This window comes from Falco punctatus (genome assembly GCF_963210335.1).
Source record: "Falco punctatus genome assembly, chromosome: 1".
Classification (NCBI taxonomy): Eukaryota; Metazoa; Chordata; class Aves; order Falconiformes; family Falconidae; genus Falco; species Falco punctatus.
Window position 1 is genome coordinate 56477425 of NC_137580.1, and position 24670 is coordinate 56502094.

At 36.3% G+C, this 24670-nt stretch overlaps 1 protein-coding gene across 3 annotated transcripts in view; it reads right to left on the reverse strand.

Annotated features, from left to right (window-relative positions):
- Positions 1 to 570: 570 nt before the first annotated feature.
- GABRA2 (gamma-aminobutyric acid type A receptor subunit alpha2) overlaps positions 571 to 24670 on the reverse strand; it is a 90712-nt gene continuing 66612 nt past the window's right edge. For all 3 annotated transcript variants that reach the window (XM_080404023.1, XM_080404022.1, XM_080404024.1), the window contains 5 exons: positions 23866 to 23948; positions 20966 to 21109; positions 19986 to 20138; positions 11788 to 11990; positions 571 to 7755 (listed from right to left, as the gene is read on the reverse strand). In XM_080404023.1, coding sequence (XP_080260149.1) covers positions 7447 to 7755; positions 11788 to 11990; positions 19986 to 20138; positions 20966 to 21109; positions 23866 to 23948 — 892 coding nt within the window. In that variant the 3' untranslated portion in view covers positions 571 to 7446. The remainder of the gene's footprint in view (positions 7756 to 11787; positions 11991 to 19985; positions 20139 to 20965; positions 21110 to 23865; positions 23949 to 24670) is intronic.

Sequence of the window (24670 nt, forward strand, 5' to 3'; positions counted from 1 at the left end):
AGCCTTTCCACTGAAAGACCTGGAACTCAGAACACTCATTTTGAAACAAAGAAAAACAAAACAAAACAAACAAACAAACAAAAAAAACCACCAGCACACACAAATCCACACCCTACTAACAGTATATACATTCGGGGTTGTTTCCACCTAACTTTTGTTGCCCCATCTACTCCCGTTGATGAACCAAGCTGTCTTGTAGCAGCTTTCTTATATTCCACCTGGTGATAAGTATATACCCTGCAGCAATATGTTTCATAATCTCCTGAAAACATGAAATATTGCTATGCATAATATGAATACATGGGGACATTCTCATTATATACATAAAAAACCCCTGTTAAACTCCCACCAAGCTAAGGAATATTTTTTTCCCAATATATTGTTTGCTTCCTTTTGGAAATTCTATCTTTAATAAAAAAGCACCTTCACAGAGGATGTAATGGGTTGCTTAAGACAAGCAAACAAAATCAACCAAACAAAAACCCCACACACAAATCCTGAGAGAAAAGCCATGAGGGGAATTAAACATGTGTGCTGTCAAACCATTAAAAACAAAAATACCAAATGTGCTATATTTAAATTAACTTTAATAAGAAGTACAAAAAGATAATGTTAAGCAATATTTTGCATGTGGTTAATAAATATTCTTCAACAGCAAGCAGTGACACATTCAAACATAAATTCAGTTATTTCTTTTACATTTTAGAAAAGTAACAACTTTTTCCAGTTAAAACAAGGTCACAAATTACAGAATATTATCATCCTCTTTAGTTATTTGTAACTATGAAACCTACTAAATAAGTGAACTGTCACCCAGATTTTATATGATGTTGATGTTCAAGGTTAAGTATACTTACATTTATCATGCAGTTTCTTACTGTGCATATTTGATTGGTGTTTAATTTTCTTTAAAATTATCGGTTCCATCGTTCCTCTTTCAATATTTCTTGTTGATACACTGAAAGCATCTATTTTCAAATTCCTTTACATTTTCATGCCTAAGTGACTCACTAAAGTAGATTTTTCATACAATGCATAAATGCTCTCTGACTCCAGCCCAGCTGAGAAATTGCAAACAATGTCTGAATAAGACTCCACGTTATTTTTACTATTTTCAAGTATAACAAGATTTAGTGTAATCACTTCCATTGAAATTAAAGTGCCTTCACATGTTTCTTAATAAAGTGACTAGAGGAGAGAGGGTGAAGGGGTGCTGTTTAGGAACTGATTTTTTAACAGTTTATAGATACGGTGCATATTGTACATATGTATTCTAATAGATGTAAAGTACTACATTGCATTCCATGCTAATGCTAAGCTACAGTAGCCTATAAACTGATAAATTCAGCCAAAATGAACATCTAATAAAGAATATCAAAAGCAGTTGATCAAAGCAATTTCTTGTTCCATTCTCTATCTCCATCCATCCTCAACAGTATAGGTAGATGGATGAAGTACTGGAAAACAAATACAACACTTTAACCTGTTGAAGCTCACCTCTTTGAGTATCAGATGAATGAAAGCACTCAGTGCAATCATTAAAAACCTTGAATGCATAAAGACATGCTCCAGGCCACCTGATCAAGTAAAGTATTCACAATATTATGTAAGGAATTAAAATCTGAGAGCAAAATATAACTTTTAAATCATCCATCGATAAAAATATATTCATATATATTTATGTAGACACCAACACTAGAGGAAGAGTATACATCATCTTGCATATTTTAAAACACCCTCCAAATTCCTTTTTGTGACTGTTATCATCTACTCCTAACTCATAGCACTTGCACAATATTCTTAAAAGGCATAAATATATCGGAGGAATGAAACAGACATCAAGTCCTGTATTTCAGTATGGTTGGCCCTTCTTTTAAGGGCTTATTTTCATGGGTTAAAGAACTAAGCACCTCTGTTCAAAGGAGAGCCCAGGTGTACTCTCATGTGTGCTCCCTCTCTGTAAATGATCCTTACTGACTTCAGTGACATAGATGAAGATCTGGAGGATGCTAACCAGCTTTATTTTAAATTCAGTGCAAATTTTGCCCTGGTCTCAGTCAGAGATGTCAAGCCTGCAGCGTTTAGCCTTTCCCAGTAAGATGTAATCACAGACTCCAAAACACGAGTTCAAGGATTCACCTAGAGAGATCTGATTCTAGAAAATTAAATGGTTTAAAGTAGAGGAAGGCAATATTTTTTTTTTTATGTGATTAACATCTGCCATTCATTGAAACCAACTTTGAGCCTTTAGCTTCTACTACTAAAGGTGTGATGATGTTCCTCACTGATTGTCAGATGGCTGGAATGAATAGTTGGGTTCAGAATAGAATTAAAAGTTCTGGTTGTTAGGGGCTTTGGGTTATCTACAGAAATGAGATGCAGGAGGTCTCCTCGACTGAAAATAAGAGCAGGTAATTTTAAAGGGATACAACTTAAAGTTATATTGCAAAGTGACAGCATTTTAGCAGAAGTTACACCGTCCCTGGGAAGAGGTGGAAGGAATCCTAAAATTGCTTTCTAAAGAACCACTCCCTTTACTGGAGGCTGAAGTGTGAGCTGATTCTCATATAAATTCACATAATTACTTCAAAATGTCAAAGTCTTTAAGACAAAAGCTTTATAAATGACATCAAATTATACCACATTTAGAGATTCTATTTAGATTTGTTTAGACATTTGTACATTTATCATGCTCTGTGTTTTTTAAATGAAGCAATTTAACTTTCTGGGCTCATTTTAAAATGTTTTCTTCCTCTACTTTAAAATCCATTGCATTGCTTTCTAAATTTTAGCATTGTGTGTCTACACATAATTGGGCATAGACTGATGGTGGTTTCATATCCATACTGAAATCATCTTTCATGCAAATTTTTTAGGAATGGAAACATTCAGGAACAGACTTCATCTATTTTGTGAAAGGCCAAGGTAAAAACCTGTGCACCACTAAGCTTTCAGAATAGGAATAAGAGGTATGGAGGATGGATGCTGACTATCTGTGCTTAAGTGAAAGTCACACCTCTTAAGAAAACAAAACTACAGCTAATGAAGTTCCACTTAATTCCTGAAGCTTCTTTCCTCCCACCACCCTAGATGTCCCATATGGTGGGAAGCTCACAACATTGCATGGTTTTCACAGAGCAGGCAGCAGAAGCCTCTCAGTTTCAAAGGCACAACTCATGTCCCTCAAGTTCAGCAGAATTATACGAGAAGTATTTAAATGTCATATGCTTTAAAAGGTACTTTCCCACAACTCAAGTATGAAGGCTCAGACCCGAAGCTGAAACAAAAATATACATTACCTCCCTCAATGGCTTCTTCCTCCATCATCTCCAAATCCACTGACACAGTAACAAGCCCATTTACTTCTCCTTCCCCTTTCCTCCCCTACACATGCCTACGTCCTCCCAGCTGCTTCTAGTTGCTTTCATGCAGTTTATGGTCACCCCACTCCTGAAAAGTCTCACCACCCCGTATGTTATCTATAATCACTGGGAAGGGAAGGTGATTCAGCAAGGCTCCTGGGCTCCTGTTTGGTGTCTATTGAAGCTCTTTCATGCTCTCTCCTGTGACCATAAAGGCAAGCTCGCTCCTGAATTTACCATAATATTCAGTGGTATGAGTATTCTCCCAAGCAAAAGCTCGTATCTCACATCTACCATAATAATTTCTTTAAGGATGCTCAACAATGCAGCAGTTACAATTTGGATTAACCCACATGTGGAAGCTGAAGGGAATTTCATTGGCTACAACATAATTGAGAAGTTTGGAAGCCACTCTTTTAAAACCAATCTGTTAAGAAGTCTCCAGCAGACAACCCTGGCTGATAAACCCTGCTGATCTCTATATTCTTCATGCTGATTTATAAATTACTGTTAAATTAACAACCACATGCATTCAGAAGTATGTGCCCCCGTACTACCTTGGAAACCTATTTCATAAACCTCATTCAGAATTATGGTAATTCCAATCCAAGTTTACCACAGTGTTAGATCATTGTATTTATTGTATTCTTTCTTAAGTCACATAACTTATGACACCCTGACCCAAGAATAATAGGAAGAATAAATTAGATTAACATATCAACCAAAAATTTCACTCACAGACACCATGTGCAAGTATGTGATAGTGAAGTGACTTGTGTTTGCTCACTCATGCCCTCTCTCACTGCTTGAAGTATTTAAGACCAGCAAACTTTACTCAAATTAAATGAAAGTTTTAGATATTTGGCACATAAATCTGTGACACCAGCTTTAAAATCCCAGACACAGATTCTATACTGCTAAGTGGAAAGAAGGTCTAACTCTTGTGTTCCAATATTCCTTGCATGATGCTTGCATTTACTTGAATCTTTACATTCAAATTCACTTATCCAGTTATTAGTCTTACAAATTTGCAACTTATGTGTGGTCAGTTTACTCGCTATTAATGTTTCGGTAGTGAAACAGTAAAGCAGACTCCTTCCTCCTACAGGAGGAGTTTGCCTTAACACAAACCAACTGAACTAAATGGAAAAGCAAAACTTTTCTGGAGTGTACGCACTCAAAAGCCTTGCTGATGCCCACAACAACTGCATGTAGATATTTAGAATATATTATTTTTCACTGAGTCATTTTATATAGTATGCCTATTTTTCTATATCAGCATGCAAGAAATGTATCTTTAGCATGTGATAAACACCTTTTTTTTTTTTTTTTTCTGTCTGACTGACTCTAAGTATAACAAAAGCATGGAGAAAATGGTCAGTGAATGAAAAAATAATTGTACCCAATACAAGCAGTAGCAGCAGAGTAGACTAACGTAAGACAGTAACAGGCTTCTTGTGCCAACTGAAGATATATATGCTTTTCGTGTGCAGCTCTGCATTACACAGATGTTATCTTCCAGAGAAGACTTGTTGGAGAAGACTTTACTGTTAAAAACCTTTGAGGGGTCTCATTCTTGGATAAGGATGCAAAATCCTTCCTTATCAGTAATCCAGCATGCCTCTGAGCAAAACCATGTTTGCAGGGGGGAGCATTCTGACTATACAGTGTTGTGCATGGAGCAATACACAACATCATTCAAACATTATGAAGGGTTTGGAGTACCTGGGATATGGCCAAGGGTGAAACACAAACCTGTTTCTCACACCGCAGTTCAGTGAGGTTCAGAGAGTCCCTATATCTTGCCGATGTGAACAGAAGGTAAGAACTCCCACTAAGTCACAGGAAGGAGACCTCAGCTACAGAAAACATAATTGAGCTACTCAAGTTCAAGTGCAGTTTAGCATGGGCCTCCATTAAACTATACAGTCAGAGCCCTTTGCCAAAAACAGAGTTAAAAGTGAAGGGATTTTTTCTACATTTCTAATATTTACAATTATTTGTACATATGTACATATTTATATATTTATTCATACCTGGACAATGCGATGTTAAAGGGATAATCTATAATTTACAAACGAAACATTTTTAAAATGTATAATTATACCATGAAAAAAACCTTTTTTTTATTGCTTGCCTTCCAGCCTTATGCTCATAATCACACTATTGCACACATCTCCATGTTACATGGAAGATCTACATTTATATATAAATATATATGAAAATAAGGATAGTTTTATTTTAATATTCTGAGTAAAGTGCTCATTTTTTAACTACTGTTGATGAGAAAGGTTTAATCTGACGGTTTAGTTAGAGGGACTTCAAGGGATACACACCTCGTCCATGCTTCTCCCTTTCATTTATAACTTATGAAATGTCTTTATTTTTCTGATGTCAACTCTGTCTTAACTATTAATTCTATTCATAATATGCATTTGTGACCTTGGCATCTATACTGTCACACAAAGTACAAAACAGAACCACATTAAAAGCAAAGAAAAAGCAAGAAAATAAAAGAGCAAATGAAAGCAGTGTTTCTCATTGTTGTTTTAGCACATTTCCATGTCTTAAGATACTCTTTTATTTGATTTTAGAAATATTTGTACAACTTTGTTAAACTCTGAACATATCTATTTTATGCACTATACTCAAGTACTGTACAAAACTGCAATAAATGACACTATACGACTACATATGTCTCTACTAGAAGACATCATCATAAAGGTGTATCTTTTTTTAAAGGTCAACTAATAACTGCTAATGTATGTGTGAATCAAAACATTTTTGATTGGCCAAGTATACTAAAATCTAAATACAGTACACAATTATTACTTATGTCATGATTTACCAGGCCTTTAGGGGCATAAAGAATCTTTGCAAAGGCTCAGATGAGAAACAATTTTACTGATCAGTATTAAATGTTCATATAAAATTGCAAATGGCAGCTCCAATTTTGTTATATTTGTGTATAGGAAATACAGTTGATACCTACTGATGACGCATGACCTTTTATTAAAAAAATAACATTCAAATCTTAGCAAAACCATTTATAGTATACAAAGTTGTTGTAAAGTTATGTCAGCGAAATGTAAAGTTGCAATTTACAAAAGCAGCAGTAAATTTTATCATATGGACAATCTCCTGAACTTAAATCATGGTTCTTGTTTCCCTTGAAAACAATGCTTTCTGGGACAAATACAGGTAAGAATTTTAACCACAGGTTTTAGAATATCATTAAGCAAGGAAAAAGAGTGTATTATACTACTGATATACTTAACCCTGAAAATTTTCTGAATGTTTTTATGCATCTGACAATAATCCAATTAAGAAAAAAGGCAAAAAGCAAAAAAACCCAACTTTGCTGAACCAGACGACCTGGCTTAGCAACATCAGATAAACAAAATGGTGAAAAGAATGAGTTTCACTAGCAGAAGTCAGTTGATATTGGAAATTTGATTAACACTTGCTTTTCCCTGAAATCAATTAGAAGAGTTTATTAACAACTTCAAACAGGACAGAAGTAAGAAAGTTGTGGCTTTTGCCATATAGTAGTCTTTACTACTTCTTCAGACTACCTACTGTCCAGAACATTTGTGAACAGTAGAACTGTATGACCACCATACTCTGTTATGTACATGGGTACTGCTATTGTATGAAACAATTACACCTTTTTTAAAAAAATCACTTTTTTAAATGACAGTTTCTTTCATTAAAGTAGAATTAGTTACTTTATAGAAAAATATTTTAACTTTAAATTAAAAAAATACTGTTCCTAAATAATTATGTAGGATCATATCTTCATTTCATTGTACGGAGAGAATATAATTCTGTGTATTTGAATCCTGGTTTAACAGAACTCTCCTGGGTATCACTTTTAAAGAGCTGGCTATATTTGCCATGGGTGCTATCTGTTTACAGACCCATGAATTAACACTGTGTCCCTCCTTTGGAGATACACAGATAAGACATCTATATACACTCTGTACATAATGGTTCACAGATTAGCAGTTATTAGTCGGACTGTACATAGCGAACAACCTATCTGATTAGAATGATGTTTTAAGTCCTCAGTGCAATTCAGCTTTTAGGTTGATGGCGCAAAGCCAAGTAAGACAGGCTCCCTGTTTAAATATGTAGCCCAATACACTAAATTAAAAGTACCAAATAAGACCGGAAACACTATTCTAGACATTCTGTCAATTTTGCTAACACTGTTGAATGTCTTCTTTGCTTCCTGTGGCTTCGCTTCTGGTTTTGCCTTGTTGGGTTCTGCAGTTGTAGCACTCTTGGAGATGGTTGGTAGCACTGAGTCCTTGGTAATATTTGGAGCATAGTTGGCAACAGCCACTGCATAGGCATTGTTTTTCTTAATGACAGATGCTTTTTCTTTTTTCTATTGAAAGACAGCATGAAGTTAAATATTTAATGTGTATTTGCCAGAATAGACTTAATAAAACATCTTTTCAAATGTTAAACAAATGAGTATGTGTGAGTCTGTTAAAATAAATACCAGAAATACCATACCGATCAATTGAAATATAAAGAAAGACACTCCCCGTCTATCCAAAAAGATGGTACAGGTAACATAAGAATGGTCTAAAAACATGGACTCTTGCATCATCAAATGCCCTACCAAAGTTATATGAGGAAGGGTTTGTTACTGCAATTGTAAGGACAAACGGAGAAGAGCTGGTCTTTCTCTAGCTGCTTTGTATCTGGCTCCTGACAATAGAATTGCAAGATCTCTAAAATGTTCTCTGTTAAGAGAACTAGGAGGAGTGAATGGGTGGACTGGGAAAAAAAGATTACCTGGCATTGTAATAAAACGCAAATGAGGCCATCTTTCCCACATAAATCTAGCATCACTATTATTTGAACACCTCATAACATACCACCAATAAATACAAGGATTTTGATAATGGTCTAAGTTTTTAAGAGATTCTGAAGGTGTGTATTTACATGTACATATACATACACACACACACACAGAGGTCAGAAAGAGATTGTGATTAAGATAAAGAACTATTCCAGCCTGGTAGTTGCAGAAGTGAGCTGCAAGAAGTAGCCCAAAAACTGTTTCTGTTTTTCAGAATTATTTTTTTTTAAATGCGTTACATTGATGAAATGGGGATTAGAATCTAAAAAGTAACAGAAGGTAAGTGGAATAGAATGACAAGAATTTAATGAATTTAGCAAAGGGAAATTAAGGTCTTGCACCTGGAGACGACCAACCCCATGCACCAGTACAGGTTGGGGCTAATGGGTTGGAAAGCAGCTTTGCAGAAAAAAGCCCAGAAGGTCCTGCTGGCCACCAAGCCAAGCCCAAGCCAGCAATGTGCCTTCAGAGCAATGAAGGCCAACAGCCTCCTGGGCTGCATTACAAAGAGCATTGCCAGCAGGCGGAGGGAGGTGATCGTTCCCCTTGACTCAGCCCTGATGAGATGTATCCGGGGTCCTGGATCCAGTTCTGGGTTCCCCAGTTCAAGAGGGATATGGACATAATGAAGCAAATCCAGTGAAGAACAACAAAGATGATTTAATGCCTGAAGCACCTGAAATATGAAAGGCTGAGAGAGCTAGGACTGTTCAGCCTGAAGAAGGGAAGGCTCAGCGGAGAATCTTATCAATGTTTAAAAATACCTGGTGGGAGAGAGTAAAGAAGACCAGACCAGATTCTTCCCAGTGATATCCAGTGGAAGGACAGGAGGCAATGGGTACAAATTGAAATGCAGAATATTCCACTTAAATAAACAAAAAAGCCTGCTTTACTGTGAGCATGACTGAGCACTGGAACAGGTTGCCCAGTGAGGCTGTGGAGTCTCCATCCTTGGAGATATTAAAAAACCATCTGGACATGACTCTGAGCGACTGTCCCTAGCTGACTCTGCTTGGAGTAGGGAAGTCAAATTCAACAGTCTCCACAGGTCCCTTCCAACCTCAGCAATTCTGTGTTTTTACGGGACTGTGTATGCTCTCAAATGGCTAAAGTTCAGCCAATGGCAGTCCAATGGAGAGGCTATGTCTATAGATATATACAGGAGTGTGTAGGTAATGAGGATAGGCTTGAGGTTTTAGACATATAGAGGTACACAGACCAGCTCTGCAGTAAGACTGTAATGCTATAAAATGATTGACTGTTTTGCAGTAAGCCCAAACTAAGGAACTTCTAATAACCTACAGGAAAGAATGGAAGGATTTCAGTTTCTCAGAAAGCATGGCTCTCCATTTGTAATTGAGAAGCAGGCAAATAAATATAGATTCAGTCCACCTCTTCTGCGAAATACAGAATTAAACAGATAAAGAAATAGTTAACTTTGACTCATATAAGAAATCATCAGCTGTTGTACTGGTTTGGTTTGATTTTTAATCTGATGGAAGTGGCACAAATGAGGGAAGACTTGTGATACTTCTCATACAAGTGCATTCCAATTTTTTACTTCCACTGGGAAGCATCTACCCAATTTCCAATTTTGATTTTAAATTAGCTCCAACTTGATATTTATTAAGGACATCTACAAATCTTGATCAGATCTTTATGGTTAGATGTAGTGCCCTAAATACCTTGTCTCAAGAGATGGTATCACATAAAAAGAAAATCTGGGATCAGGTGGGAATTCAGCATTGCTCCTTGTTGACTGGAGCGTGAAAAAGGGCTGATCAAATAGTAGCTTGTCCCTGCACCTGCTTTCCTGTGAGACCAATTCCATGTTGATAACATTCAGATGGGAATTTCCATATGACATGAACACAGATGACTGTCACTGAGGAAACATATTTCACTTTATTTGGTAAAGAGTAAATCTGGCTTTACATGCACAGATGCATTCGACAAGAGTAAGAGCAAATTACCAAATCAAATTACTAAAGGAATACTTTAATTATTCTATAATTCCTTCCTTTCAGGCATTCCTAGTGTGTTTTTAAAAGGTACCTGTAATACCATTAATGAGACCTGCATAATAAAGACAAACCATATTTTTGTATGAGAAACTATGAATATGTTAAAAGTTTAGCTTTTTGTTAAGCCAGTTTGAAAGAAATACAGAACTGGGAATGTGAATGATATATAAATCTTAAAATGGAATGGCTAATTTTGTCATTCCTATGGAAGGAATACTACCTAGCTGTTCAATAGCTGCCACTCCTAAGATCACAAGACAACACTGTTATATTCATTTAAAGGAACAGCCAAAGGATGATTGGAGAGTTTATTTAAGGGCTCCCTACATTGTTACAATGCCAGGGCAATGTGCCAGTCTGAAAAGCCTCACTTGTGACATGCTGACAAACTTGTAGTGATTCGATATCTACTTCTAGCATGAGGGAGCAGATCCTGAAGCTATGGATAGTTCATGCCCTTCCAGAAGCCACAGGGAATTATAAACAATGTACTCATTTCCTCTGATTGTCCTTTACCGTTAACTGAACATTTTGCTGCTTTATGCATTCAAAGGGCTGAGAAACCATCAGTTAATTAAACTGTTTCACGTCTACTATTACCATCTAGAAAGCAAATAATATTCTATCCTATTTTAAGGAGAACCACAGAAACGAGAATATTCTTGTAAGAAGAAATCCTTTCCCATGGGTAGAATCAGGGACTCGGATAGGACAAAATTATATCGGATAGTAAGTCAGTCAAAACAACAAGTCAGCTTTAACATTTTTTCTGAGTTACTAAAATTATAAACTGTGAAGCCTGACACAAATTTAGGTGTATCACCAGTTCATTTTGTTCACAAAATAAGAAATTCCATCAGGTTAAAATTTCTTCATGATATCACACCTACACTACTATCAATACCAGAAAATTAAGGCATGACTGTGCTTCTGCACCCCCCAAGCATCAATACATCACAGGTGAAGAAGTACTCAGAATTTTGTGCAACTGCTATGTAAATTAGTTTAAAAATGAATGTCTACATATCATTAGGGATAAGTTTCAGAATACTGAAAATGCTCGGAACTTCTAGATTTTGTTATTAATAGTTTTTACATATATGGGCATTCAGTTGTTTTTCTGTTCCTTAGTTACCAGGAAAATTATAATACATTATCTCTTTCTGTAATCTTTTGCTTATTTCCAACTCAATGGGATTAAATAAATAATAGAGTGATTGACCAATATAATCTGGATTAAATTTTCTGAATAAACAGATAAACAGATAAACAATTACATCTGGGGAGTCAAGAAACAAGTCAAGACAGTCCCCAACATGCTTGATACCTAAATCTGGATTATTGAGACAAAATGAGATTAGCTACATCAGGGCAGATATATTTTTGTTCAGGACAGAAAATACATCTACATTCTTTTGATATAAATAATCTTTTTTTTTTTAATATAGCCAATTTTGTCAAAACAATATATTACAGCTGGTTTAGTGCAATTGACTAGAAACAGGGCTATTTCCTTAGGACTTACCTTATCATTCACTACACTTTTTCCATCCCAGGCCCATCCTCGTTTTGTGAAATAATTTACTGTTGCAAATTCAATTAATGCAGAGAATACAAACGCATAACAAACAGCAATAAACCAATCCATAGCTGTTGCATATGCTACTTTGGGAAGCGAATTTCGAGCACTGATGCTCAGCGTTGTCATTGTCAGCACAGTTGTTACTCCTGCATGGGGACAAAAAAACAGAACATCAACAATGTTACTTGGATTTTGAATGTCAACAAAAATACAAACCAAGAATATTCATGAAACACAATGGAAAATTTGCTTGTCTAAGTTGGTGAAAAAGTGCCAGAACCATGTTGAAGGCTCCATTGGGCGTTCCCTTTGCAGTGCTTTAGTTCAATTTTGTCATCTAAACTTCCCTTTTTTAGCCAGCTGAAGATTTTACTTACAGGAGAGAGATAATTCCTTTTTTGTTTGTTTTTGGTTTTGGCTATCAGGACAGGTAAGGGATAAGATTAACAATTCCTTAATGGAATCATAATATCTTGCAGCATTAGAGTAGTAATGAATACGTTAGCATTTGGTGGCTGTAGGTCTGGCACCCATCTTTACTGACCGGTCCACATACATTGACCGTACACATACATTATTAATGTTGGGGGAGGCATTGCCAGTAGCTTTCTCACTAACCATCCAGCGACACAGATGAGGACATAAACAGGTTTTTGTTCAGATAACACGGATTTTTTCTACAACAGCATATTGATTTGAAATATCAGATTATTATATCTGTGTATAATGTGTCAGCAAACAAGACCCAGGAAGATTGTTGTTCTTTCACTGTGGCAGTTATTAAAAGGCCTTTACAGTACTTTGCACATAATGAGGACCCAGTAGGAAGCCAGGGATTATACTAAAAAAAAACAAAACAAAATAAAAACAAACAAAACAGAAAAAAAGATACATGGGAGGACAGAGAACGTCTTTCTGAATCTGTTTTAGCAAGTCAAAACCCACAGCCACAAATGCAGTCTCCGTTCCTTAAGTAAATCAGTTCTCCCACCTCGGGCTGAATCACACTTAGACAAACTAAACTATTCCGTTTGTGGCACGCCATTAAATACATCTCCAGAATGAACAGCAACACAAAGTGATATACTTAGCACAGATCAGCAAACCTACACTCCATTATGACAGACAAAAGAGATACCATGGCTGAAATATTAGTAACAGCACATCACAGCTTCAACAACTACACACTCCTAAAACTGTTTTAAGAAGATTCCCAAGAGAAAGTAAAGTCACTCTCCCTAAACCAGATCCTCCACTGTCAGCAATCTGTCACGGGTTCTGCAGGATTGACCTAGCTCAAATTTTCCTTCTGCTACAAGAGAAGCATTTTTAACCACTGTGAGAGGGAAGAGAAGCAGGATTACACCAACTCAGACCTCTTCAGGCTTTTCAATCTCCACCGCCCCCCTCCCCTAAAGAACCTCCACCTCTGAAGGTGCTACAAAGAATGACAACACAAAGCTGAGTGGACTCAGCCTCAGTGCTGCTCTATCTTGATGCACTTCTAAAGGTCTGGGCAGCAAGGAAAATAAGGCACAGAAGCATCGTGCTGAGTCACACAGTATCCAGACACCTTAGCAAACATAATTCTCTAATTGCTCTTTTTCAGTCTCCATAAATTAAATAATTGGGTTTCATCTGGAATCAGCCATGACGCTGTTAGGATCTACCTGCCTATACAACAAAAAGAAAGCAGCTATCATACTATATTGTATGAAAATGCATAGACAATATATTTGGTAAAGAACTTGTTCTCTCCTAACACACAACATATGGCTTAATTCTTTTCAGCACCTCAGGGAAAAGGCATCTGTCTTACATTTAAAATTATCACATGCAAATTTTAACACTGGTCCTGAGCTGCAGATAAATCATTTTAATTATACAGAAGTATCAGTAAAGTGATTATTTCTCAAAGATAAGGTGACCTCATCCACATGTAAATAAGCACAGTTGCTAAGGTACTGTTTTGTTAAAGTCCTACCTTTTAGAATAAACTAATATTCTGGAAGACCCATTGGCTTCTTCAGAAATCTAATTTAAGATTAACAGCTGAACTTTTCTAGTCTTAATTAAAACATCATGAATATACATCTTGTGCCTTGCCACCAGTCAACAATTCCTCTAAAAAGTTCAGCAAACCACACCACTCTGTGACCCAAATGCTAACCAAACAGCACGTTGTCAGACAACTGCCAGTGCACTGTCATTTATTCCTTTGCTCTGTACATTCAGTGATGATCAAGCTACCAGAGTCATTTAACCTGTACTGAGTGGGAAAAAAATGGACAGGTTAATTTAATCTGTGATACCTGCCAGTTTTGGAATCTCTAGCATTTTTATACTTGATATTGTTCTTCAGTCAAAAGACAGATGATTTTGCACATTATAGTTAATTTGAAAAATCAGTATTATTAAGTCTTCTTTATGAGAAAGGACTGAATGGAAATAAGCCACCTCCTTGTCATGCTAAACCTGAGAGAACTGAAAAATTATTGATGTGGAAGAATATGGTCAACTTGTAAAACAAAACACATTTATTTCACAAAGATAAAACCCCACAAAACACATACACTGACCAGATCAGAAACATTCCTCACTGCATTACCAAATCCAGAACACTAGTGAGCTAAAATTGGTATAAAAAATGGTGAGTGGATTGTCCCTCTACAGCGAGATAGTAAAAAATATTAAAGGAAACCAATCTTCTCCCCTAAATCTTATACTATTCTGAACAGCCTAAATAATTTAATAGGCTGTGTAAAGACTGCACGATAACTCACTGTGATATAGAAAGACCATAGTTTATACAGGTCAAGAACTCTCTTCTATAGCCCAGCACCCAGCAGATGTGGCACTGAACGGGTGCCAGAAGGACATGGACAGGTATCATCTTGTAAGAGACCACAAGCAGTCACCAGTTTGTCTTTAAAAAGGATCCAAAAAATAAACCATTGATGTTTCCCTTCTCTGAAGAGGACCAAATATTTTACACTTGACAGTAAGTATACTCCAACATCTTTACACTTTCTGTTCTCAGCAGTGCATGTCTATAAAATCTAAAGTATCTTCTATCACTACAGGTTTATCCATTCAGGCCAAGACTGAAGCTACTTGATTGCCTAGGATATTTTTATTTTTTTTCATGGTGCCACTTTTGCAGCAGCTCATCGGAGAGAGGATATCCATCTCCAGGCTGCAAATTCAATGCTTTTCACTAGCACTTCCACTGGCTGGGGAAAGTACCAGCTCTGTCATGTATTGGATTCCAGGACAGATGGATACTGTTCAAAATGTGTTTAAAGTTAGCCAGCCACCTCTAGGCAAACAGTTTCTGTCACTCAGTGGTATAGGGCACTGCCACGCAACAGTGGAAGAGGTAAACTGAAAAAATAGAAATGCCTAACTAAAAGCATACCGTGGAAATTGGAGGAGTTAGCAAATAAATATTGAAGTTCAAATCTATCAAGATGACAAGTTTATGCCCACATTTCCGTGCAAAAGCCAGGCTAATCCTTGACAGGAAGAAGTTCTTTTAGACCCTAATTTCACCTTTTGTGTATCAACTGATTTTTTCTAATTTGAACAGATTTTACACAACTAAATCATGTCCTAGCCTTCTCATGTTAGAATGTGGACATCTCCTTTGAGAACAAAAGTAAAAGGCCTAAATAAAGAGCTACCAAAGGACATTTCTGTAACAAAAGAGGTGCTTCAGCTTTGCAAATTATTTGTATAAAATGCTTAAGATGTGTTCCATTTCTTAAAATGTCATGCTACTACTGCAATTTTATTTTTTCATCACAACACTTTGCAAAGATACATACTGGTTGAAGAACACATCACAAAAGGATTGATAAATTACCTTATTTTATTTTATTTTATTAGGAAGCTAATTCCATTGCTCTATTATTTCACTCTTTCTTTTTCCTTAACAGTAATTGCAAATGTTAGGTAATTAGATCACTCAACCTGGTCCAAAACCTGAATAGATTTATAAATACAAATAACATAGCAGAAAGAAAAGACTTGTCCCTTTTACAGAGAGGCAGATTACTACTTCATTTTATCACTCCGAGAGTAAATAGTTGGAGGTATAAACAAAAGCTTTAAAATTCTGGAAATAGTGTAATTTTAAAGTATTTTACCATACCATCTGGCTACACACCAAACTGTTTCTTTTTTACTTACACAATGTATATGTATTACTTAAGAATACAGTACAACAGGAGGGTACATGGATTCTGCATAGACACCAGGAGGTGAGTCTGGACAACCATTGAGAGAAAGATTGTAGGAAACAGCTCAAGTGCTCTGCCTACCCTTTTTACTAAAAGAACAACAACATGAAAGGGCAGAAGCCTTTTTAAATAGCATGGGAAGCCAAGGACCGTACATAATCTATTTTCAGAAAAGCTGCATTCAGTCATTCAATTTACATATACATATTGTGAAGCTGGTGCTCATGTTGCTTCGCTGTACCAAACATGAGCAGTGGAACAAAGTTCCCCATTGATCGACAGTCAAGATCATTCCCAAAGCTGAATGGCAAGTGCTATTTACCTCAGCTCCCAGAAAAGTTGCATGTCATTATGCCACTATGGAACACCAGGAACACCAGCTAGTGTCTTGACACACCACTGAGCTAAGAAGACACTAATTTGTTTGCAGCGAGCTCAGTCTCTAACCAAGGGCTACAGTTCTCAGGTATGCTTGCCCACTGCCTACCACTAGAGCCTTATGGCTGCAGTTAGCAGAAATTCCCAATTAAGGAATTATAGACTGAAAGTTGTGAGTGGTGGGATATCTCTAAATGCATGAAAGACAATCTGCAGCATGTGAAAGGCAAAGTAAATAACATAAGTTGAGATTTTTTTCAACAAAATGGGAAAAGGTACTTTGTACATACAGAATTGTTCAAAAGGAAGGGTCTACATAATTCAATTCCCATGTAAAAATAACCAGAACAAATCTGCACTTTTCTTAGGCTTCCCTTTCTGTAGTTGCACGGTTTAAAAGTGTGTCTATTTCAGGTCTAAATGGCTTTTTGCTTCAAAATGTACATTAATTAATATAGGCTTAGAAAAGATGAACCAAGATAACTAAGAACAAGAAAAACACAGGGATAGGAATGCAGCATAAGAATAAAATGACCACAGAGAACAGAGTCCTGACCAAAGAGCACAGCTATGTGAATTTAAAATTCTGCATCTAGGACAATGTAATAAAAAAAAAAAAAAAAAAAGACTACTAATTTTTCTTCTTGCCTGCTTTGGGTATCAAATAATATATATCTGACTACATTCATTTCAATATTCTCATTCCTACTCCATGTGAGTTAAACCACATAGAAAACTGTAGCACTGAGAAAACTAATTTCTGATTTTTCTGTCACCTGCATCTAATACTGCTATTCAAATATATGCAATGTTTCTAAATGTTATGACCCCTTAAAAAATGACGTGAGAATTCAGTAAGATGCACAAGATTGGTTTTGCTAATATTGTTGACACTAAGTGCATAACAATAAACACATTACTAAATGAAACAGATTGTAATCTTGCACTAAATGAAGGCATTATGAACCAAGCTTATTCCCTTTCGTTAAAAATGCAATCAAATGCTTTTCAAATTTATCTGCTAGAGAAAACACATTCAAGACTTAATTAATGAAGATAAAAGTTTCTTCTTTCAATAATTTAAAGCAAAGTTAAAACAATATACATTAGGCCATAATTCATTTGAGATAGCTTAGGTCAACAATATTAAATAGGTGCCATAAAGGAAAGGGATTAAAGAGCTCAACTATAAAAGAAGCCTCATTATACCAAGCCCTTAATGTTAACCTGGAACTTGAAACTGTGTTGAGAGAGAATAGAAAGGGGAAAGAAAAGTAACTTCTTTCAAGCATGAAATAATAAATGCTAAGTGGTGCTTTGAATAACTGGGAGTTATGTTTCTTTGAAAGGAATCCTACTTCAGTGGTTAGTCCTTTCCAGGACTTGGTAGCTCTCAAGAAGGTATTTGAAACAAATTTCTCATTGATTCTGAAAAACACTTTATCAAACCTAATACTTTCTACTTAACCATACTTTAATTTTGATATATTTATTACACAATGAAAAGATGGCTATCCAGCAAGTGACTACTCCCTATAAAAACTAAAAGTTAAGTATGATCAATACAAATGTAAAGTGCTATCTCCTGCTATTTTTTATATTCCCTGCTGGAAGTAGCTTTTTTTTTTTTTTAACTTAGCTGTAGTACAGGCTTCTTGTGTCACTGGGTGGAGTCTACCCAAAAGTACCACCCAAATGAGACCTTGAGGGCACCTGCCAAGCTCTGTCAAGATTAATTCAGTATGAGACAGAAAACAGTAAGAAGCAACAGACAAACTTTGTTATGAAACTGTGGCTAACTTCACAGTTTTGTAACACATTTAGGCAGGAGACCAGAGGGTATCAGAAATCCCACTGACAACTGCTGCCAGTAGGTATGGAGAAAGACCAGGAGGTTCACCTGGGGCTACGCGATTAGAGCAGCCCTTGGCAGCTGATGCTGACAATCTCATGCACAGTGTAAAAGAATGTTAAGAAGTAGCTCCTCAGGGGACATCCAACCCGATGTAGAAGGCTAAGCCTGAGGTGCAAACACTGCTACAGAGGCCAGGCTGCTCCATCAGGCAGATCCTCAACACGTCTTGTGTCTTGTTCCTTCAGGGTGCCAGTCTACAGCTGGCCTGCAGGGGACGAGCCCTGGCGGGTGCGTGAGGAGCATTTCTGTGCAGCAGAAACAAAATACTAGTACAGAAATTGCTGTCTCCTCAGTATACCCACTGTGCTGAGCAAACAGATTTTAGATTTTATGTCACTGGGTGGGGTGGTTCTGTTCTTGTGGCTATCCGACCCTGCTCCCTTCAAGGCATCCTGAAACAGGACACTGTTCATTACCCATATTATGCTAAACCCCCAGGAGAGTAAAGCAGCAGGCTGCTGTGCCGATATTACTTATTTTAAAGAAGATGTGAGACTTTTCATGGACAAATCGGTTACACTGTCCTAAATGTATAGGAGAGAGTACAGAAAAGGGCAAAGTTAGAGTTATAGACAGATTTGACAGTGTACTTGCAAGGCTGGAAAAGAGGAATGTGCACTTGGATAAGCAGAAATGGACAAATTCACAGAAGATTCTAAAGGAAGAAAAAAAAAATCTGCCTGATAACTGGTCCCACTAAAACCACTGGCCCATTTCATGAGACTTCAGTGCGGCTCATATTCAAACCTGCAATCTTAACAACACTTTGTGTGACATTTTCAATACCAGCAGAGACAGTAAGTGCTCTGTTGTGCATTATACTCAATATAAATTTGAGTTTGGCCTATTTTTTGAAAGACTGCATGGTGTTTACCGATGACTAATCATATGACTTTTTGCAGCTTTTATGACGGCTGATTCCACACAGACATCACTTTCCTTTTGTTGTGCTAGTCTCTTTTTCTTTAGAAGCAAACAAATTAAAAGAAGTTTAAGTTATGCAAAGAAGAAAGACATTTGTTACTTTGCTTTAATAAAGAGAGCAAAACCTTGTAAGAGAACCACCACTATTTTGTGCTGCTGAAACTGTTCACTCCCTTACAGTACTCTCCAATTTGAATTAGTGTGCAAGTTTTTCCCAGCTGCCCAAAGTAGGGTTTCTTTTAAAGGACTGCAGCTTGCAACATTTAATGCATTCAAATAATCCAACAAATTCAAATTTAATTTGCTTAATTTACAAATATATTTAGAAATGGGCTTACCTACTAAGTACCAAAACATCTGGATAATATCAAGGTAAGGCATTTCAGAAAATAATCTAAATTTACTTGTTAAGTAGAAACATTATCATCTTTTTTCCATTCTGTGAAAACTGTTTCCTCTTAAGGCTCAAGGGTATGTGGACAGTTCTCTCGTATGTGCTAATTTCCAAAAACTGGGATTCTCAGAAGACCTGTAAGATAGCTGTATTTTGGACTAGAAATAGTATCACATTCTACAAACGCACTAACTTGAATGAAAAAAGCCTTTAACCAAGCATACTACAGAAATGCTTCCTAACAGTTTCAGCTCTTGCAAACAAAGCTAATGCTGCTCAGTATACTCACCAAAAACTGTCCTGGCAGGTACAGATTCTCTGTTCAGCCAGAATGACACTTGAGAGAGAATGACAGTCATGATACAGGGAAGGTAAGTCTGAATGACAAAATAACCGATTTTTCTCTTCAAATGAAAATGAGCCGTCATTACTGTGTATTCACCTAGGTGCCACAAACAAACAGCATACAATGAAACCAAAGGTTATCTTTTTAAGGAAGTACATTTATTTGGTAAAAGAATGGTATGTTCACATGAAACAAATGCACTAGGGTTAAATTGCACAGAATGTATTTTGCAGTAGAAAGCATCCTAAGGAATATAAAGAAGTTTTTGAGTGCAGCTACATCTTATTCCCACTGAGCTCGAGGAAAGATTAGTGTTCAAGAACTTATAGGAACTCTTGTGTGTCCTCACAAGAGCTTCAATCCTACAGGCTTCTGCACATAAGCAATTCTGTGTTCACACAAAAGCACCCTGATAACTTAGTCTACAGTCAGAAGATAATCATGGGGTCCATCACAGCTTGGCACATACAGGAACACAGCCTAGAGTCTGGTAGAATAATCCAGTGTTTAATGCCAAAAACCTGATGGAAGGAAAAAGTGGTTGAAATCTTCATGCTTCGCCATTTAGTAGACAAAAAGTGTCACTTACCATATGAAATTAAACAATTATCCCAGGCTTGGGTTACAAACATTAGGATTCAAGACTGAGCTCCAGATCGCATTAAAAGACAGTCATGGGGGACAAGTTCACCTCTGCTATCACCAGTTACTTATTAACTTGAAAGAATCAGTGAAGTGCTGCTATGTGTTACTTGTACCATACATTAATGGACTATACCCAATATCTTATATTTTGCAAGTTTTTTTCAGTAGCCTTCTAACACCACCAGCAATGCCTATGTTCTTCATAGCCAAGTGAGTGTCTCTTTCTTCAAAATATCTTTTACTAACCTGTACTTTTCTTCAAAATATCTTTTACTAACCTGTACTTGATTTAACTGTCTCTTTTCCAATTGTTTGGCCTAAAAGATCATACTGATTCAATCTTGAGCCATCTGGTGCCACCTGCACTGAATCTGAAGCATTGTAAGTCCAAATGTATGTAACTTCTGAAGTTGTGTATGCATCTATGGGAAATAAGATAAAAAAAGTCGTCAGCAATTTAAATTAATCAGCTTACATCAAAACTCATAGAATTAGAAGTTACTTAAAATGATATGGTAAAAAAATGTTTGGCCATTTAAAATAGTTTTACTGTAGGGTAAATGCCTATTGCAGAATGGGAACAGGGCACTCATTTGTGATCTTATTAACCACAATTTATTGCCATTAAATTACAGACAACATCTCTTCTACACTATTAAAAAACTTGTCAGAGATTAGGTATTATAAATATCCTACAACTCACGGTAAACCAGATGAAAAGAACAGCAATTTCCATTGTTTAGGGACACATGACATTTTTGAAAATTCATTCTGTATTGTTCCCGTTTTCCATTGTCCCCACTCTCCACTGTGGGAATGTATGACAAGCATTTTATTATTAGATGAAATTCATACCTCAATATGGGAAGCCAGATCCAGTGACAATGCCCTTAGCAAACTTGCAGTGGCTCAGGGCCTTGCCCTGCACACTCTCTGAAATTTCGTTCCTTGGCATCTTTTTGTGGGACACTCTGACATCAAGCAGACTGCTCTGTCAGGGCAGTCATGATCACACATACATTTGGCCTAGAGTCTGTCAAGCTAAACTAGAATGAAAGCAAATCAACACTGTATTTTAAATAGCATTAATGCCTCTCCAGTAATTAAGAAAGGAAAAAAAGTGTAGTATGTCCTGCAAGATTTTTCCAGTCTAACAAATGTAGTATGAAAGGAAAAGGGTAAACCACTGATGGAAGAAAGTGTGTGCTCATTTTGGTTTACTGAGACAAGTACATTTTAAGTCTTATACCATAACTGTAGTGAAGTGAAAAAGAAAAGCAACATTTCTATTGAGCTGAAAACATTTTCACTTGAGAAATCTCTGGAGACCCAGAAAGAAGATTCTTCATGCAACTAGCCGTAAAATGCATGACTAACAAAATCTTACAGGTAGGTAACATCAAGATTTTTAACATTTCCCTTCTACCTTTCCAGCTTCCCACAAGACCTCTGCTTTAATGCAAACCAGCCGTATTGCCAACTGCTGATTTGTCCCCATCCACCTCACTGTTGGCCAGACTTTTTGATAAAGATGGGTAATCTATTAACCTACAGCTTCTCCAATACATTCAATTTGGATCTTTTCTTATGTGTAGAAAAGAAAACGGAGACATTCACCCAGGCTGATGATCCTCCTAGCAACGTAAGATTAACAGCGTATGAAGAGCTGTGACAAATATATACCACTAGTAGACTTGTCCCAGCTAAACCAAAATCCTCAGGATTCCTGATTATTTTCACCACTATTCACCATTCAAAAAAATTTTCAAAAAGCTGAAAAATGCACAGTAGTCTAGAAAGGAGTGCTAGTTAAAGAAATAAAATGGACAGAAATAAGAGTGCCCTGGATGTGCCAACGGGCTGAAGCACACATGACTATGGGGGAAATGAAAGACAGCTTTTCTAAAAACACATAGCTCACAGTTTGAATTCTTCTGTGTACTGGAAAACCAGAAACCATGGGCAGAGAACAAAGAATAAATTAGTAAGTAAAATAAACCAACCAACCAAACAAACAAACAAACAAAAAAAAAAAAAAAAAAAAAGAAAGAAACTGTTTACAGAAAGTCTAACATACTGAGTCGGAAAGGTTTCCAACCTAGGAATGGAAATGCAGTCGTAGTATAAAGTAGTCTCTTGGTCTGAGTATCAGTTTCATTATTACAGTGTTTTTAAAGTTGTTTTGAGGCTACATATGAGTCTTTTTTTCCTCCCACACCTTATAAATCAAACATACCTTGCTGTGCATGTATATGTAAACATTATTAGCCAGTAGCCAATTTCAGCTAACATCTCTGGTGTTAGTTAAGCTGTATTATGTATTATAAATATAGTATTTAAAGGACAAAAAAGGCTCCATGATACAAATATTATTAATTCTAATGATCTTTTATCTCCATAGCTAAGATTTTCCTCTAGTGTGGAAACATCATCAGAAACGCAGGCTTGATTTAATTTGCTCCAAACTCCAAGGAAAAGGGATATGCCAGAATTTAAAGGTATTAATCAGTTTTTTCCAAAAAACATTCCCTTTCCTGGACCCAGCAGAGAACATAGGCTGCAGCCAAATTAAAAAAGAAAACCTTTTAGTGTACAAAATTAGTGATCCTAATTCATGAAGAAGAAGGAGGAAGGCTGTAATATAAATAAAGTTATGCTGCTGTTAAAATAATAATAGTGAGATCAAGGTCCACCTGTCTGTAAGATGCAGACATACCCATGAGTGAAATTTTTTGTCACAAGAAGCCATTTGTTGTTGCTAAGAATGTAAAAACAAATATCATTAACAAGAAAAAGAAAATAAATGTTTCAATACATGAAAAAAAACATTCTTTGAAGTCTTTAATCAGCTCTTCATTAATACTAGACAGGCTATGTGCACCCAGGACTGCATTCCTCAGTATAGTTTGCACACTGGAATGAAAGTAGATCAGTGCACTGCTGAATTAGATGCATAGTGTTTATTGTTAACTGGAGTCAAGAAAGCTTTAAAATACATTAGAAGATACAACGCTGAGTAAAGAAAAGAGATTTTGATGTGTCAGGTTACTTTTTTTTTTTTTTTCCAAAGTACCATCCTGTGTTTAAACCTCTCATGTACCAACTTCTGAAATAAAGTGATGCTGAGCAATGTTAGATATGCGCTAACCAAAGTCTATAACTCTCATTATATACTCACAGCTGCCAAATTTCAGTGGGCATGAGTGAGCATCCATAGGGAAGTCTTCCAAGTGCATTGGACATTCAGCTTGGACCGTAAGCCTAAAAGGCAAAAGACCATTATGCATTTAAGTCAGTTAGCAGGACAAGAAAATCAATTCCACAGAAATGAACAGAGATCATGCTGATTTAGGAGATGAAATTAAAATGTTATATTAAACTAATTAAAATTTAAATCAGCTCTTGCTTCTTCCCTTTTATGTGTTCCTTTGGAAGGCATTGACTTATCACATCAAAAACCTGAAAAGGCTGACCTCAAAACCATAAGCAAGGGCCATTTAAATGAAAATATAAATTATGTAACTGCAGGTTGTTAAGAACAGTCATTTTCTTCTCATAATATTCTGAGGTACATATGTGATAATATGGCTCTCAAAGGCTCATTACAAAAACACACAAAATACAGTTAATTTGCCTAAGGACTGTGCTCCATAGTTTTCTGATTTTTTTTTTTTTTTTTTTTTTTTTACAGTTTGAATGGAAGATGTAGAAAAAACCCCATGCGTTCTTTCAAAAGATTGCTATTCTCCATGTTAATTGTGATTATTATTTTTATTTATGTACAAGCATGACAGTATGTTAACAATGCATTCACTTTTGCTCATTTTGTGAAAAAAATCCCAGCAATGTTCCAGTATCAAATATGGGGATTAATATGACAAAAAATAATTTATAACAGTTTGAGGAAAGTTTTTGACAGAATTTTCTTTCCCTTTTTTTTTTTTTTTTTTAAAAAAAAAGGCAGCTGTGTTTGTCCTTCTTAT